The sequence below is a fragment of the Lepeophtheirus salmonis genome, chromosome 5, assembly GCF_016086655.4.
Source record: "Lepeophtheirus salmonis chromosome 5, UVic_Lsal_1.4, whole genome shotgun sequence".
NCBI classification, from domain to species: Eukaryota; Metazoa; Arthropoda; class Copepoda; order Siphonostomatoida; family Caligidae; genus Lepeophtheirus; species Lepeophtheirus salmonis.
The window spans coordinates 59149754-59165564 of record NC_052135.2 but is presented as its reverse complement, the minus strand read 5'-3'; the positions used below and the strand labels follow the sequence as shown (position 1 = coordinate 59165564).

General features: G+C 30.5%; 2 protein-coding genes across 2 annotated transcripts in view; one reads left to right on the top strand and one right to left on the bottom strand.

Annotated features, from left to right (window-relative positions):
* Nucleotides 1-479: 479 nt before the first annotated feature.
* LOC121117929 (zinc finger FYVE domain-containing protein 21) lies at nucleotides 480-3613 on the bottom strand. The gene is made up of 6 exons (XM_040712456.2): nucleotides 3491-3613; nucleotides 3220-3363; nucleotides 3091-3147; nucleotides 2853-3021; nucleotides 2467-2792; nucleotides 480-1536 (listed from the first exon to the last, which is right to left on the bottom strand). Exons 2-6 carry the CDS (start codon nucleotides 3340-3342, stop codon nucleotides 1471-1473), a joined length of 741 nt encoding a protein of 246 aa, XP_040568390.1. The 5' UTR covers nucleotides 3343-3363; nucleotides 3491-3613; the 3' UTR covers nucleotides 480-1470.
* An 11575-nt stretch (nucleotides 3614-15188) lies between these two features.
* The window catches only part of LOC121117781 (SET domain-containing protein SmydA-8), a 48001-nt gene continuing 47378 nt past the window's right edge, over nucleotides 15189-15811 (top strand). Inside the window, exons 1-2 of the mRNA XM_040712274.2 lie at nucleotides 15189-15342; nucleotides 15409-15788. Coding sequence (XP_040568208.1) covers nucleotides 15727-15788 — 62 coding nt within the window. The 5' untranslated portion in view covers nucleotides 15189-15342; nucleotides 15409-15726. The remainder of the gene's footprint in view (nucleotides 15343-15408; nucleotides 15789-15811) is intronic.

Genomic DNA, 15811 nt, shown 5'->3' with positions numbered 1-15811 from the left:
TGGGCCATGATATTATTTCTCTATGCGAGCTGCAACTATTCAGTACTAAACTCTATCCACAACTTAAAATACAATGTATTAAATATAAATATATATTGATAACAAGTTGTAACTTGTATAGGCAAATTGTACAAGTTGCAACTCAAAAATGAGATGAATTATTTTAAATGAAGTGTTTGTGTTGATGATACTGCAATAATTCAATATTTTATGGAATGTTAATATATTAAGGGTGGGATTATTGATTTTTAAATCAAAATTACACATTGATAAGTATTTTGCGGTGTATTGAAAAGTTCAAACGCCCATATTTACGTTACTCATTAATACATTATAACCATGTAGTTTTAATATATCAAAATGAAAGGATATCATCAATTAGTAGTTGGTAACTAAAATAATTCATATTGTATATAAGGGATTTGAAGACAAAAAAAATCACAACTTGTACATAACATAATATGTAAAACTCAAAGAGATTTCTCATTCATAATATTTACTTCAATTGAAAAAACGTTAATTCTATAAATATATAAGTATTTCTTAAATACACAACTATTTAAATAAGAAGAAAGAATAATATTTATAGAGTACATTAATAGAAAGTGAATTTATTATTTTTAATTCAAATTACAATTTGTCAATATAAAGGGTCAGGAAGTAAAAAATAACAATGATATGTAAAATAGCACTTACTACCTAATACTACACCCATCAAATCAATGAGTACAAAATGAAAAACAATAGTAACAGGAAATTTTGTTGTTTTATCACAGTGACGGTGGGGTATTTAGTTTAACGGAAAGGGCTTCTATAATTAAATAATTAATTTACCCTAGTCCTTCATATTAAAAATACAATGCTAAATTGATTAGAAAATATCTTTTTTACGAAAAATCTATATACTTAATATTTCAACAAATCATATAAAAAATATACTCGAGCGCATCACTACTTGTTCTCTGGCAAAAAATAAAAAAAATATGAATATACCTTAACAAAATATTTTGAATACAAGATGGGAATGGGAGTAAGGGATCAACAGCTATTATGTAGCTTGTGCTATAAAATAATTTATCCTGTTTAGTATAGATATTTAAAAAAAAAAAAGTAGCATTTACCACACAAAGTGAAACAAGAAACTAAACTGTAAAATTGGAATTAATAAGCTTTGAACGAATATATATATATGCAAATAAAATCAACATATACATAAATTAATGAGTATTGAAAAAATGGGTAATCTACGATCAGCATAAAATAAACAAAAGTGTGTTTGTCTCCCCCTTCGTAAAGCATGATGGATCCGTAGGCATACCTTTGGGTTATTCACCTATTATTTATGCATAGAGTTGTTGTAGAAATCAAATGACAATACAAAAATGGACAGATAAAAGACTTAAGACTAAGAATTGACAATAAAAAAGAAGAGATTCAAAAATCCGCATTTTCGTTCCATAATTATTGATTTTACTCCAACTCAATCGTATTTACTTCTTCGTCCATGTTGCGCGACTCAAAGATCATTTGTAATGCCTAAAACAATAATAAAAATATATAATTATAAATGAATAATAGATTGGAGGAAATAAGGATTTGATCCCTTGCCGATTTTGTAAGTTTGCTCACTGACAAAGATTTTCTATAGGATTGAGGTCCGGAGACTAGCTAGGCCACTTCATGACCTTGATGAGCTTCTTCTTGAGTCACTTCTTTGTAGACATGGGCGAATGTTTGGAGTCATTTTCGTGGTGGAAAACCCGTTACAAGACACATTTTCAATGACCTGCCCTGATGGAAAGAAGTCGATTTCCCGGTACATGGGGACCATATACCTCCTCTCTTTGATGCTGTGAAGTCGTCCTTTCCCCTTATTAAAGAAATACCCCCAAAATATAACGTTCCTACCCCCAGGCTTGACGGTGGGGAAGGTGTTCTTGGATTATACTCAGTATTTTTTTCCTCCAAACACTTTCTTTAAATGCTCATATAATTTATCTCACTGTCAAAATAAACCTACCATTAAAATAATAAACCGTTCTTATCTTTGTCAGAAGGCAAACATACAAAATTGGCATGGGATTGAATACTTATTTTCTCAACTGTATGTAGTCGTGTAATTCTACATCAAATTGCCCAAAGATTTTTACCAACAAAATCCAAATCTTTTTTTTTTTCCAATCAAATGATGCGTTTCTTTTGGCAATTTGAAGAAAAATTCTGGTCCACGCTAAATTTTAAATAGACATATCTTCTGAAATAATATAAATTGAATTTCATTTCTAATTCAAATCAAAATATCTCCCGAACCAATTTTTTATCCTCTCTATAACGGCATATTTTATAGATGATATTTAGAGATAAAAAATGATTTGGTGGCCGGATTACAAATTAATTTGTAGTGGTTGGTAATTTGATGTGGGATGCCTCATGATACCTTAGTATTAAGTAGCATATTATAAATACCTTATTTAGACCTAAAAGCCAGAGTATAGACGGTTTCTTATTGGGCCCTTGAGGACATACAAAAACAACTGTTTGAACAGGTTTTGGAGCTGAATGTGTAGAAATGGAAAATTCACTTGGACCACATTCACTTTCCATTTTTGGAATGGCGTAGTCTTTGATTTTTGACAATGAAATGGGTTCTACATCGATTCCTTCATCACCATCACATTCAAATATGATCAAACGTTGATCAGCTGAAAGTTTGCAATTGTAAAAGGTGTTTCGAGAAGCAAGTCCTTGAAGTTCCTTGTCTCCACTTTTCAAATCAATAGAAAATGGTGCTCCTTAAAGGGTGTTAAGAATACTTTATTTCGACTCAATATATAAATAATATTGTATAATACCTGATAGAAGAACCTTCAAATCTTGCTCAAAGAAAATTTCTTCTTGCCGAGTTACTTTGGCGCAAGAGATGCAATGTCGAACGGGGTCAACAAACTGCATGCGATCCAATTGAACTTTCACACTGCAACATTTGGAACAAAACACTTTGCCACAGCGGCGACAATGATGCTACAAAGGGAAACAAAATCCAGATGATTAAATGTTTAATTATATGAAGTTGAAGTAATGATGCATTACCCTTCTTTTAATAAAATCAAATTTCGTGGAACAATCCGGTGTTGAGCATTGGACAACCTGAAAAGAAGTTATTCAATATATTGAAATGAGTGTGAGACATTTCCTCGTAACTCAATAATATAATGATACCTCATGATCATCTTGCCAAGAAGGCTCTAATATTTCCCAAGGAGACACTCCAACATCATTATGAGCCACTATCTTTAATCCGGACTTGGATTTTACCAATCGTTTGTTTCCCTTAGAGGACATTGGGCATTTGTCGTGGCACTACTAGGAGGAACCAGAGTATCAATTAAATAGTAATATATTAAATATGGATAAATCATAAATTGAAATATACAAATAATATTTATCAAATCTAAATTATAATTAATAAAATACTTATACTACAACTTACTGTTAGGGAAGGGGGAGTTAAAAGAAGGAAAATGACGTCGAAAGATGTTGTTAATATGAAAAGTTGTGACGTCATGTAGATAGTTTTATAATGGGGAAGACCCGGATTAGTTGTCATGAAGGGACATCGGTTCATATATAGGATCCATGGCTATGTATTAAATTGACTTTATCTCTAGATGCCATGATACTATTTTGTGACTTTGAGTTTGAATACTACTCTATAAATCGATGGAAGCATTGTATCCCAATTAACATTATTAGAATAACGAACAAATTATCTTCAAAATAACTTTTACTAAAAAATACAATTAACGCATATTATATATCTTTGAGTTGTGAGTCAAAATTGATATGTATATAATACTGTTTACCGTTATAAATAGTAACATGCAATTTATAAAGTAGTTTATAGGCTGCATTCCCTGCGGAAATGAATAATGACAAAACAGGTTGTCACAATTGAAATATTTAATTCAACTGAATGAGTAAGAAACATATTTTATTAAACCTATACCTTCAATGTATATATTATAAGGTAAATTTCAGGTTTCATCTGAATTATTAAAAATAAAAGTTTCTTGGTCTTCCCTAGATTGACAATAACAGAACGATATTAATTAAAGGAACATTCTTTTATTTAATGTCAAACTTATATTTGTAATAGGATCTTTTTATTATAGAACCTCATTTAATACACTTTAGTTAATAATTTTTATTCGATTCGTATTATAAACTATTGTCATGTGGTAAATACTATTAGTTTTGCTGTAATGGAATATTGAGGTTGAAGGTACAAAGTAGTTAGTTGAATTTTGATTTTTACTTCATGTACTATAACTATGTAGTATATAAACCTACAACATTTCTGAAAATGATATTGATCATTGGAGGATAAATAATATAGAATCTTGGGGGGACCATATTTTGATTTCCGAGAAAGATGATTTTTGGTCTGATGATCTTGGTCTCTGTTTAGATGAAGGGCGTTAATATTTGAAATTTATGAATAACCTATTAATAAATATATTTTTGTTAATAGGTTATTTTTAGGTCTTTTATTTTTAAAAGAAATGATTTTCAACATCTGCCATTTCATGAATTTATAAAAAAAGTCTCGTGCGTTCCAGATAATATCCAAGATTCAAGGCCAAATTGTTGTAACTCAAAAATTACAAAATATGCGTGTGTTGCTAAATGTCATCCTCGAATACTGATTTAGTGATATGTACTCAATGCTAATATGCACAGATGTTCAAAATGCTATCTATCGGTTCGTGGGTGAATAGATCTTTGTAGCTATATTATGTGAATAAGGAGATAAATACGATCTCAGAGCAGTGTAATGTACATTTCACTCAGTATTCGTCCTTTATGGTATGATTACATAATAGTGAATCAATATTATTTGCTAGTAAAGTGATGGATAGATATCGTCTCCATGTATTTTTATCAAGTTGGATACCACCCGGGTTGTCCTATTCATCTCATTTTATTATAGGCTTCCTCCCTGAGTGATAAATCACACTCAACTCGGCCAAGATGGCATTAGGACTTTAGAATAATCCCAGAATCGTTACACGAACTTAAGTTCGGAAAAAGGGGATTCCACTATAACATAGTGTATTATATTCGCATGAAGGAGTGTTCTGATAAATGTCCTTTGATCTTCTAAGGATTTCTGTGTATTAGGTAAAAAAAAAACCTCGTTATCGCCTCTACTCTCGGTGTATTTTGAAAGAAACTTAAGTTAATGTTAATGAATAAATCAAGCCTGAGTCATGAAGATGAGATCATTAGACTTATATTTTACAAAATAATTATAATGGAACTGAAACTATCGATCAAACAACAAAATATACTGAAATATTCATATATATGTTGATCATATATTTTAACAATAAAAAGGATATATTTTAAAATATAAGACACAAGCTATCTATTCAAAAGTTTATTCAGATAATTTTGTTATTCACCTTATGGTAGGTGGATCGTTTTCTGCTCCATATTTCCTTTTCTCATGTACATTGTCATTCACAAAAGATACAAACTTTTTGGTCATGTAATTAAAAGTTTTCTTGGCGATTTCTGCAATAAATGTAAAAAAAGAATGACTTTCTTTACAAAATTTGGAAAGTAAACCGTCAGATTCTTAAATTTTATAAGAGAAACACCTTATGAATATATCCCGTGGATTTTGAAAAAAAAAAAAAAAAAATAATAATAATGCTTTAGGGGCTACTTCCCGAAATATATCTTCTTTTAATTTTACAGAAGCAAGAGTAGTCAAAAATACAAGATCTGACGGATAAATCAGTCCTCTTCTATCTTTTAAATCTGTAAAAAAATTAGAATTATCTATTTCTTTAGGGAGCTCAACAACTTTATCTTGTTTTAAAAGATTTTTGCAATTGGAGCATTTGTTCCTAAAAATTGTAAACGAGAAATATTCCCTGCACAGTAAAAAAGTAATATTCTTCATTTCTTCTAAATCATACAAATTTAAGAAATCATCATCGTCTCAGGAAGAGAGGCATGACATTAGGAGTGACGTTTCATTTTCAATGATTTGATTAACATTATTTATAACCTTCACTTCACAATTTTGCATTAATTTTATTTCTTTTACTTCCATATTGTTAAATCTTATGAGAGATTTTAACCGTATTTTTTTTTCCAACTCGAAGAATTGATGAATGGAAACATCGAAGTTGGCACCATTTAGCTGTCTGTACAATCCAAATCTTCTTTCCTCAGGATCTGAGTTTATCTTACCTAGTAATATTATATATAATCCAAGACACTAACATCAAATAAGAAAGGACAAAGGTTAATCAGTCCTTTAACGGTGTGAACCAATGCTGCTGTTTCAGTCATCTTTGTGAGATTTTCATTTTTTTCATATTGATTCCATTCAGTAATCTGAAGAATGAAATAAACCAAAAAACATTTTGTGTTCTACTAATATATTGACTCCCTCCTTTATGTATAAAACATACTTAATACGCGCATTAATAAGACACCAATCTTTCACCTCCATTGGGATTGAAAGGAAAAAAGAATAATGAATATATCCCTTCTATAGACTTCCCTGAATAACTTTAATGTACAAATGAGTAATAACGTATATATTAGTTATGACGTATTATAATTTTGAATGAAGAGGTCGTGGCAGCAATTATCAATTATGTTTACTATTATTATCTAAAGGACTCAAGCGAAAGAGAGGACAGACAAAAACAACAACAACAACAAAAATACAATGGAAATAAATAAGATCTAAAGCTACAGTGCTATTACACCGACTCAGGGTTATACCATAACGAGTGTACGAATAATGTTGGACTTCCACCATGCTTTTAAAAATAGAAGTCATAGTGTATGAGTGGTTGCGTGTTTCTCGAATCTGTTTTTCTTGCCCAGTAGTCGGTACGATACATTAAATTGAAAATTATAGTGGTTGCGTTTTTGTCAAAATCCGTCTGTCTTGCGTAATTGTCGGTACAATACATCAGATTGAAAATTAAAGCAAGGCCGATATCATGATGACCTTGTATTACTATCAACCTTGGTACCGACTAATATGGAGTTATTATTTTCTCATGATTCATGATTAAAAATGGTTATTTTTTATAAAATACTTGTTAATATTTTTTTTTATTATCTTTGTTAAAGAATTCAAATAAAATTTTAATTTTTATTAAATTAATATAAAGTTAAAAAAGAACCGAATTTACTAAAATGAATTTTACACAATAAACTTATATAATATTTTTAGGAAATAATACACTTAAATAACTAATTATAAGTAAATGTGGGCAATAATCAAGACATGGGTCGCACAATTTCATGCATATATCAACTTTTTTTTTGTTTCGGTTAAGTGGGAGCTTTCGTTATTTTTATCTTAGAATGTTCAAATAAAGTCGGAATTGTATTAAGTACCGAATGCCATCTTCCTTCTGGAGACTTCCACAGAAACATTTGTTCTTCAAAATGAGCCTAAAGCGAAATAACTTAAGTACTAATAATTAGAATTTGGAGCCCAAAGACATCTTATAAAACCATCCATTAATTTAATTTTTACATACCTGACATAGTAAAAAATAGTTGACTACATAACTTGGCAAACTCTTGAGTCTTTGGTGGGAGACACGTTTGATGGTATTCATTCCCAACTTCCTTCGATTGATGTCTTTTGAAAAATTAAACATTTTCTAAGGGGATAAGCCAGGAGTCTTTTTAGTCGAAATTGATCTATTACTACAATACACTGTACTGCACGTTACCATTATGAAAAATATATTGCAATTAATGAGTATTGCCTGTTTATCATAAATAATTAAATTAAGCTCACAATGTAATTGCCTTCAAGACCTTTGAAATAGACCCTATGACAGCTGACAACTTTAAGCCAATCAGCAAAGAGAAGGAAAAAACATGCTCTTATTCTACTAATTGTCCACTCTTTCCCTTGAATCCTTTATTATTATCTATTCTCTTATTTAATTTTGTATTGGCCAGATATTATAAAAGAAGTCCTTTTAACCATCCGTGATTTAATTAAATAATTCAAATTAATGTCCAAAATGGCTCATAGTTTTGCTTTTTTTCCAAAATAAGGGTGATATTTTTATTAGTTTAAATAGCTAATAAGTATAAAATTCACTTTTTTTAAATATTTGATTTTTAAACATAAATTACTAAACGAAAATGCGAAATTTTAAACACCTAAGAAAAAAAATAAATAAAATAAAGACCTAGCATTAACCATCTATGCGATATTTAATCATTTATTTCTATGAACATAATAATAGCATCTTTTTTTATTCAAACAAATTATATATTTTTGTCTAAGACTGGGTAAAAATAATTTTGTTTATTTTAAATTGTAGTTTTATATATGCACTACAACTTATATTATTAATTTAATTTTATTTTATACATATTTTTTGAAATACAGAAATAAATAACATTAAGTACGTATTATTCAATTCTCAAATAACCATATTCATTCTCGAAACTGCACATCTAGTGCTTTTTTGAAAGGTAAATTATTCATCTGACAAAATTGCATAAGCATGGCATTAACCATTCATGCGATATTTAAACATGATAGTTGTTACTGATAACTAATCACTTGGACTTTTTAATGGCGCAGTGCAAGGTGACTAAATATAAAGGTGAGGCAACAAGGATCTTCTAAGGCAGTCTAGTTGGCATTAGCGGACTCAGATGACGTAGTGACGTCACTGTTGCGGCAGTACAGATAATTTCATTGAAGGGAAGTGCACTAACTTGGATCTGTTAAGCAAAAATGGCATCATTTTGAGGTTCAAAGTGCGTTTGTACCATGCCTTGCTATCCCAATCCACGGGATGCCCAGTATTTTGTATTTCCTCAGAAAAATTTGATGCTCCAGCGTCTTTGGATCTCAGTCTGCAGGAGAAATGCTCCATTAATATTAAGAATGGTAAGATTTGGGATAGGCATTTTACATCCAATGATTTTGTGCAGAATCTCCAGGATAAGATTTTTCAATTAAAAGCTAGGAAGAAATTAAAAAGTGATGCAGTCCCCCTCACTCCATATTTCCTTTGCTTTTCCCAGTTCAGATGAACCCAAATCCTCCAGAGATATTCGTAAGGAAACTTGCAAAAGGAAAGAGCTTGTGAAACAACTATTGGAACCAAGTAAGGTCCAGGAAACCAGTATGAACTCGGAGACAGAGACTGATAATGAAGGGCTCATGGAAATTTGTAGCGGGATCACTGAGTTCCAACAAGAGCCTTTGAACAAAACGCAAAACACTCAGATTCACGTTTACATATTCGAAAAAGGAATCCAGTGTGAGGGAGCAAGTTGGCATTTGTTTTGGAAGAGCAAATGCAAAAAATTGCAAATTAACTTTCTTTAACGAAAATGAATTGTGTCGGTACAAAACCAAGTTCACTTTACTAAACTCAAGGAAGTTTAAACATAAGTTAATAAGGACCATCCTAAAAAAGAGCAACTCCAAAATAATTACAGATCCCTTAAAGAATTTCAATCGAGGATAATCAAATCCTCGGTTGTAACCACTCCCCTCATTTTACGAAGCATTAGTTCTCGACCCTTTGAATATTTACGTTCCATTCTTCTATTATACAGACGCCAGACTCAAGAAACCTTTTTACTAGATTTAATGTGTGAACCTGGCTTCCTCGAAGATAGCATCAAAATTTTCTCTGCAAAAATTAGTATTTCAGAAGAATATCAAGAGGGTATGACGGTTCTTTGTTTCAATGAGATGGAAGTTAGAAGGACGTTTGAAATTTCCTCTAAACTTATGCAAATATCTGGACCTTGGAAAAAAATGCAGGCTGCAATGGAGAGAGGGTTTTTTCATCTTCAGGCCAAGTATATCCTACTTGGCCTAAAGAAGTCATCTTATCCTTTGTGAAAACAAGAACAAGAATTAGAGTAAATGATGACCTTAATAAAAAGCTCAAACTGAAGAACGCAAGTGCTAATCTGAGAAAACTTAGACAAATTAGTCAATTTACAAATTAATATTTATTATTCATGTTTATATATAAAAAAATATGTATGCTATAAATTTTACTTATTGCTATTCTTTTATTCACCACTCTTATATTATTTAATAAAATGGCCAATTAGATAATATACATAAATTATATTAATATAAGCTTACATACTGATAGTTCATTATTATTAATATGCAAATTAATGTTAGTCTTTTTAAATAATAAGTTCTGATTTTGATTTTATTATTCTATAAAGTATCAAGCAAGGATATCGTCAAGCTTCATAACAATCGAAATAAGTATTGTCAAGGATTTACTTTTTTAGATATTAATATCAATATAAGTTAAATACTTTTGCTTTTTATACTTTTTGGCATTGTCCTAAGTTTACCTTTTTGTACTATAAAAAAATTTGTATTATATTTATTTACTTATTTGTGTTGCCATACAATGAATTAAGTCTGGATTTTAAAACTTTTACTTTACAATAATATAGGACAGAGTGCTATTTGCCTCAACAATGACGTCATTAATTTTTCCTTCTTCTCTTGATAATGCAAAAAACACAACCGTATTATTTCCTTGCTGCCTCCCCTATAAAAATAGTTAAAGCATTACACCAAGTAGCGCTTCGAGCACCGTTAGCCTGAGGATGGTCAATATTTTTCATAATATTTTGTAAGATGTTGCTTTTCTATCAAGTCAATCATTTATTTATTGTACGTACTACGTAGTATTAATAAGTTTGAATTATATGTAATAATACATATAAAATTTATTCTTGTCTAAAATATTTTATATTTACATATTATTATAAAGCAAATTTGAAACAAATTACTCTAAAATAATGGGTCATTGTAGTGTCCGAGGAAGCAAAAATACAACTGAGTCAAATTTCCAAAAGCTTCAAAGAAACCTTCACTTTTTTAAATTTCCCATTCCCAAAAACCCAAAAGAAGTCACAAGATATCTTAATTATCTTCCATATTAGAAACCTACTGCCCATTCTGTATGTGAAAATCATTTTGAATCATAATTCCCTTTCCATAATTGCTCAAACAAAAAGTATATGAATAATGAAATGAATACAAGTTGAAACAGTACAGTACTTGACTCATTCATGAGAGAACACATGAAATGATTCTCCAAAATGCTTGAAATAGTAATACCTCTATTGGACAAAAAAAGTAAATTTTGGCCAAGATATTTTTTTTTTCTAATAATGACGTTAACCTTTGATGCGCTACTTGGTTTAATGCTTTATATATAGTCACCTTGGCGTAGTGAAGATAAAAGGAATATAAGCATAATGATGACAGCTTTCGTAAATAAAAACATATATTAAGACAGGAAGCACTCCCCCTGAATCAGCTAACAACTAAAAAAACCTGGGCCCTTTTTTATTATAGCTTTTTGAACATCTCTGCTAATATGCAATGAAAGGTAAAGAAGTAAAGAGGAGACAAGATGGTTGAAATAAAAAGTAAGCAAAAACTATGTAAATGAATGATGTCCATGATTCACGTAACCTCGATCCAAAAAAAATATAGAATATATATACACTTTGCAGATGATTTGGGTTATGTATTTTTGTTATATAATAACTTTTATATTTTTTAGAGCAGAATTGTGATTCAGATACTATAAACTATGGGTTTTAATTAATAATTTATGTTTCTGGTTTAACCTAAAGAAAAATACATAACCTTATCCGAAATGTTGACTTTTATTTAATTACATTAGATGGATCTAAGTCAAAAGAGCGGCCCAATAGATTCAAAAGCGCATATACTGAATTTTAGACGAATCAGAAAAGAGATAATAAAAATATTCTTGATAGATATATATGACGCCTCTTTCCCTTATCGTCTCTTTAATATCTACTATAAAACAAAGAAATTCAGACTCTTAAAATAAATTTTTCAGATCAATTTTATTGTAAAAATTGTAAAACAATTATGAATATCATTTGTTGTTTTATACTAATGTTCAGTTTCTAAAAGGACAAGAATACAATAAATTTTTGATCCCTCGTTATATGTATATACTATATATATTCGCCATTTTAATAATTCCTATGAAAATGTTTAGTCTATCGTAAATAAGTATAAATTCTTAGCTACGCTTTTAATCAAATGTAACTAAACAATATTATTATACAGTATCGAATAAAATACAGTTGGTATGATTTACTTATTCAGATAACAAACTACCAGATGATTTTTGACCTTTTTTATGTTTCTTTAGGAGGAAAGGTTGTGTGATACAATACAAATAACGAAATGCTATATGAACTTTTTGTTTTTGAAAGTAAAATTTAGTCTTTTTAGTTTTCCCCGAAAATAAAAAGTTTGAAATTAACTACGTAAATTCTGCAAGGGGAAGTCAAAGTTGCATATGGCACAAGGAAACATGGCAAAAAATGATATGGAGGGTTTGTACGTAACACCACAATCAAACAACGAAAATGGGGAAGAACAGCTCTGCATGAGACTGAAAATTATTGTTCTCAAAGAAGGAAATATTAATTTTGATTTAAATACTTAATTAAGTAATCAATTTAACATATTAATTAAATCAGAGTATTATTTAATGAATAAAAATCAAATTATTTTGCTCCTTTAAACTCTGAGGTAAGGGAAGATATATTCTAGCCACTATCTACGCAAATAATACTAGGTTTCTAGATTTATATGATCTACGCGCCACTAGATGTGCCAATACATTTATATTTAGTTCTAACCATATCCATTTTAGTTAATATCAATTCATTTATATTATTATTCCATTTGACAAATTAATATGTCTTATAAACAATACGTATTTATCATAATATCATTTTAAATTGAATGAAAATATATAACTTTATATAGCATTATATTAAATATCATTTTTCGGTCAAATGTCCCAAATGCTCATTCGGCAAGTTGTCCATCGGCAATAAAGTTTTTGCCAATTGTCCTAGACCAAAATATATAACTATGTACTATGAGACGGTTACACTGAATACAAAACATTTATCATCAATCATAATAAACCATATTAAGGTACATATATGAACCAATTTTACTGTGAATGGGGATATAGGGCCGATTTTTATAGGAACATTTGTTCCTTGCCCCGTTCCTGTCTTAAATACTTCTTGAGGGTTTATTTTGATAAATAAGACCATAAAAGTAGAAAACATTTAAAAAAAAAAAGTGGGTGCACAAATAATTTCTTAGAAAAAAGTCAGATAATTTTTTAAAAAATCAAAGTAAAAATTAACAAAAACAAGGTAACATAACTATTATTCAAGCTAAAATTTCTTAATTTGACATCAGAAATGAAAAAACCCCATTTCCTCCGGCAAATATAAACAAGTTTCTTATTAACATGATTTTGAAAAAAGTCTTATCAAAAATCGGCCCAACACATTAATTGGGCGATTTTTGGCTTATTGAGAATAAACAGGAAAATATGAGTGCACGTCCAAGGGAAGGTCGTATCCAAACACCACGGCCCTCAAAACCACTGTCAGCCAGTACCGGGATCCCATGACAGAGGATTAATTCTGCAGCGGATGCCATGCCTTTCGCCGTTACCTTTTAGTCATCTTTGTCGCTAAGGGATGCTACATTAAACTTATAACTTCCGAGTAAACCCTCATCGTTACTCTCCGTCTTTGATGAGCACACGTACTAGTGATTATTAAATAACAATGACAACAGATTTGGAAAGCAAAAAAAATCTTGTTCAGGCTGCTACTACAAAAACCCTCGCACTCGTTAATTGTCATATTTTATACAATTCTATACATGCACTTCAGATGGTGAAAAAAGCTTATATTACTATATAATCTTTAAAAGAAATATTCTTTGAGTACAAATCAAGTCAAAGTATAGATTCGTATTTGTTAAAACGATGTAATATTATACGTAATTAGCCATGAGAAAATATTGATATTTCTCATTCAAGTATTTAGACATTTTAAGAGTTATAAGATATCCTTACGACGAGAAGTGTATATCCCTTAAGGGGAGAAATTGGGTCTATTAAGGACTGTGAATCTAGAACGATAGAGGCGAAGGAGCTATTAGCCCCTACTTTTTTTTAATCACCAAGTGTAATATTTCTATAATAAAACTGTAAGGTTGTGTGACCATGACGTCACCATTATATAAGTGATGATATAAAATCAACCATTTGAAAAAAGTAGAAGATTGGGAGCTTTGGATTTCTTAAATAAGTTTTACAGAAAGAAGGCTTTTGCACATTACAGTCAAGAGGGAACCAGTTTAAACGCCTTCTACCCAGTGGTAGCCCGTGGTTATTTGCCACAGGGTGAAAAATATAAAATTTACCTTTTAAAATTTAGGGAAATTAATAAATCATTTAAATAACGCATATTTTTTTACCAGCCCCCTAAGGATGATATCCTATGTGACAATATATATTATTTTTACAGAAAATGGACTGAGAAAGAACCGGATCTCCAATTTAATCGAGAAATTGGATCAGAACCCCTAAAATTTATATATTTTAAAGTTATGTGTTTATGCAATTATGTTTATTGCACGTCTCTGAAACTTTACACTAATTAAGGAGTTTAAAAAAACTTTAAATTGTAAATTTAAAGTTTGTACACTTCTTAATTATTTTATTACCGCTCTAATTTCGACCTAGACAAAGGCTTCAAGCCAGCAAAAATGATGATCTCTTAAGAAACCGGAACCTTTAGAGAAACGAACCACATGAAATGAGTGGGAATTCCCGTCCAAAGATTGCATGGAACGGGAAACCGTTAGAGCAAAGAACTGCATGGAACCCAAAACCGTTAGAGAAAAGTAGTGGAGAGAACTCCGAACCCTTAGAGCCAAGAACTGCATAGAACCCGGAACTTCAAATTAAGGATCCATTACATCACTAATAAAGACGCAATGCGGACATGCTAGCTCATAGCCGGTATTGCTCAGCGCTCTCCTCCCTAGGTAATTAAATCTTTAGTAGTTTTATTTTTGGATTGTGAGATAAAATGAATGTTTTTTGATCTACCGTTTTGCATTTTAAATCTTATTATTCTGTTTAAAATGTGAGATTGATTGTATTTGATAAAACCGTCTGATTAATCAGAAATCGAGAGTTTCGACCCAAAAAGCGGTAAAAGAAAAAATTATATATGAATAATATTTGAGTACGAATTACGTGGAAAAGTAAATGAGTACCTAGTCAAGGATATTCATGAGGCAGCATGCTAAATGTCATGCTTATAATAGGTCTGAAAAGACGAAGCGTTGTTCCTTTTCTTTACTCTTCCCTCAAAGAAGATGGAACCTATGCGTAGCAAGTATTGAGTATTATATTTATGCATCATAGTAGAGTCTCAATATATCTCTATTTTTACCGTATCTAGCTCACCACTTTCCTCACCTTTTCATCTGTGATCTCATGAGAGAAAGCACCCAGCACACACTACCCGCTCCTTCCTTGCCAAAAATACATTATCGTGTAAGCCTATACATACCTATAGTATTATAACTGACTATGTAGCTTAAAAGGGAAAAAGGAATCCCCCCTCCAATATCTGCCGCTGAAATAATCATGCAAGTCTTTGACAAACGAACTTGTTAGTTGTTTTTCATGGGATTATATTATTAATTGTAGTATTTGTGTTCTACCATTGGAGTAGTAGTTGTAGTGAGTTATTACAATCCTTTTTGCAGACGACATCATGGAAGAAAATAATCATCCTGAAGGCCACTTTAGAATCCAAGAGAATGAACGGGACGGAAGGTAATAATAATGATTAATGGACG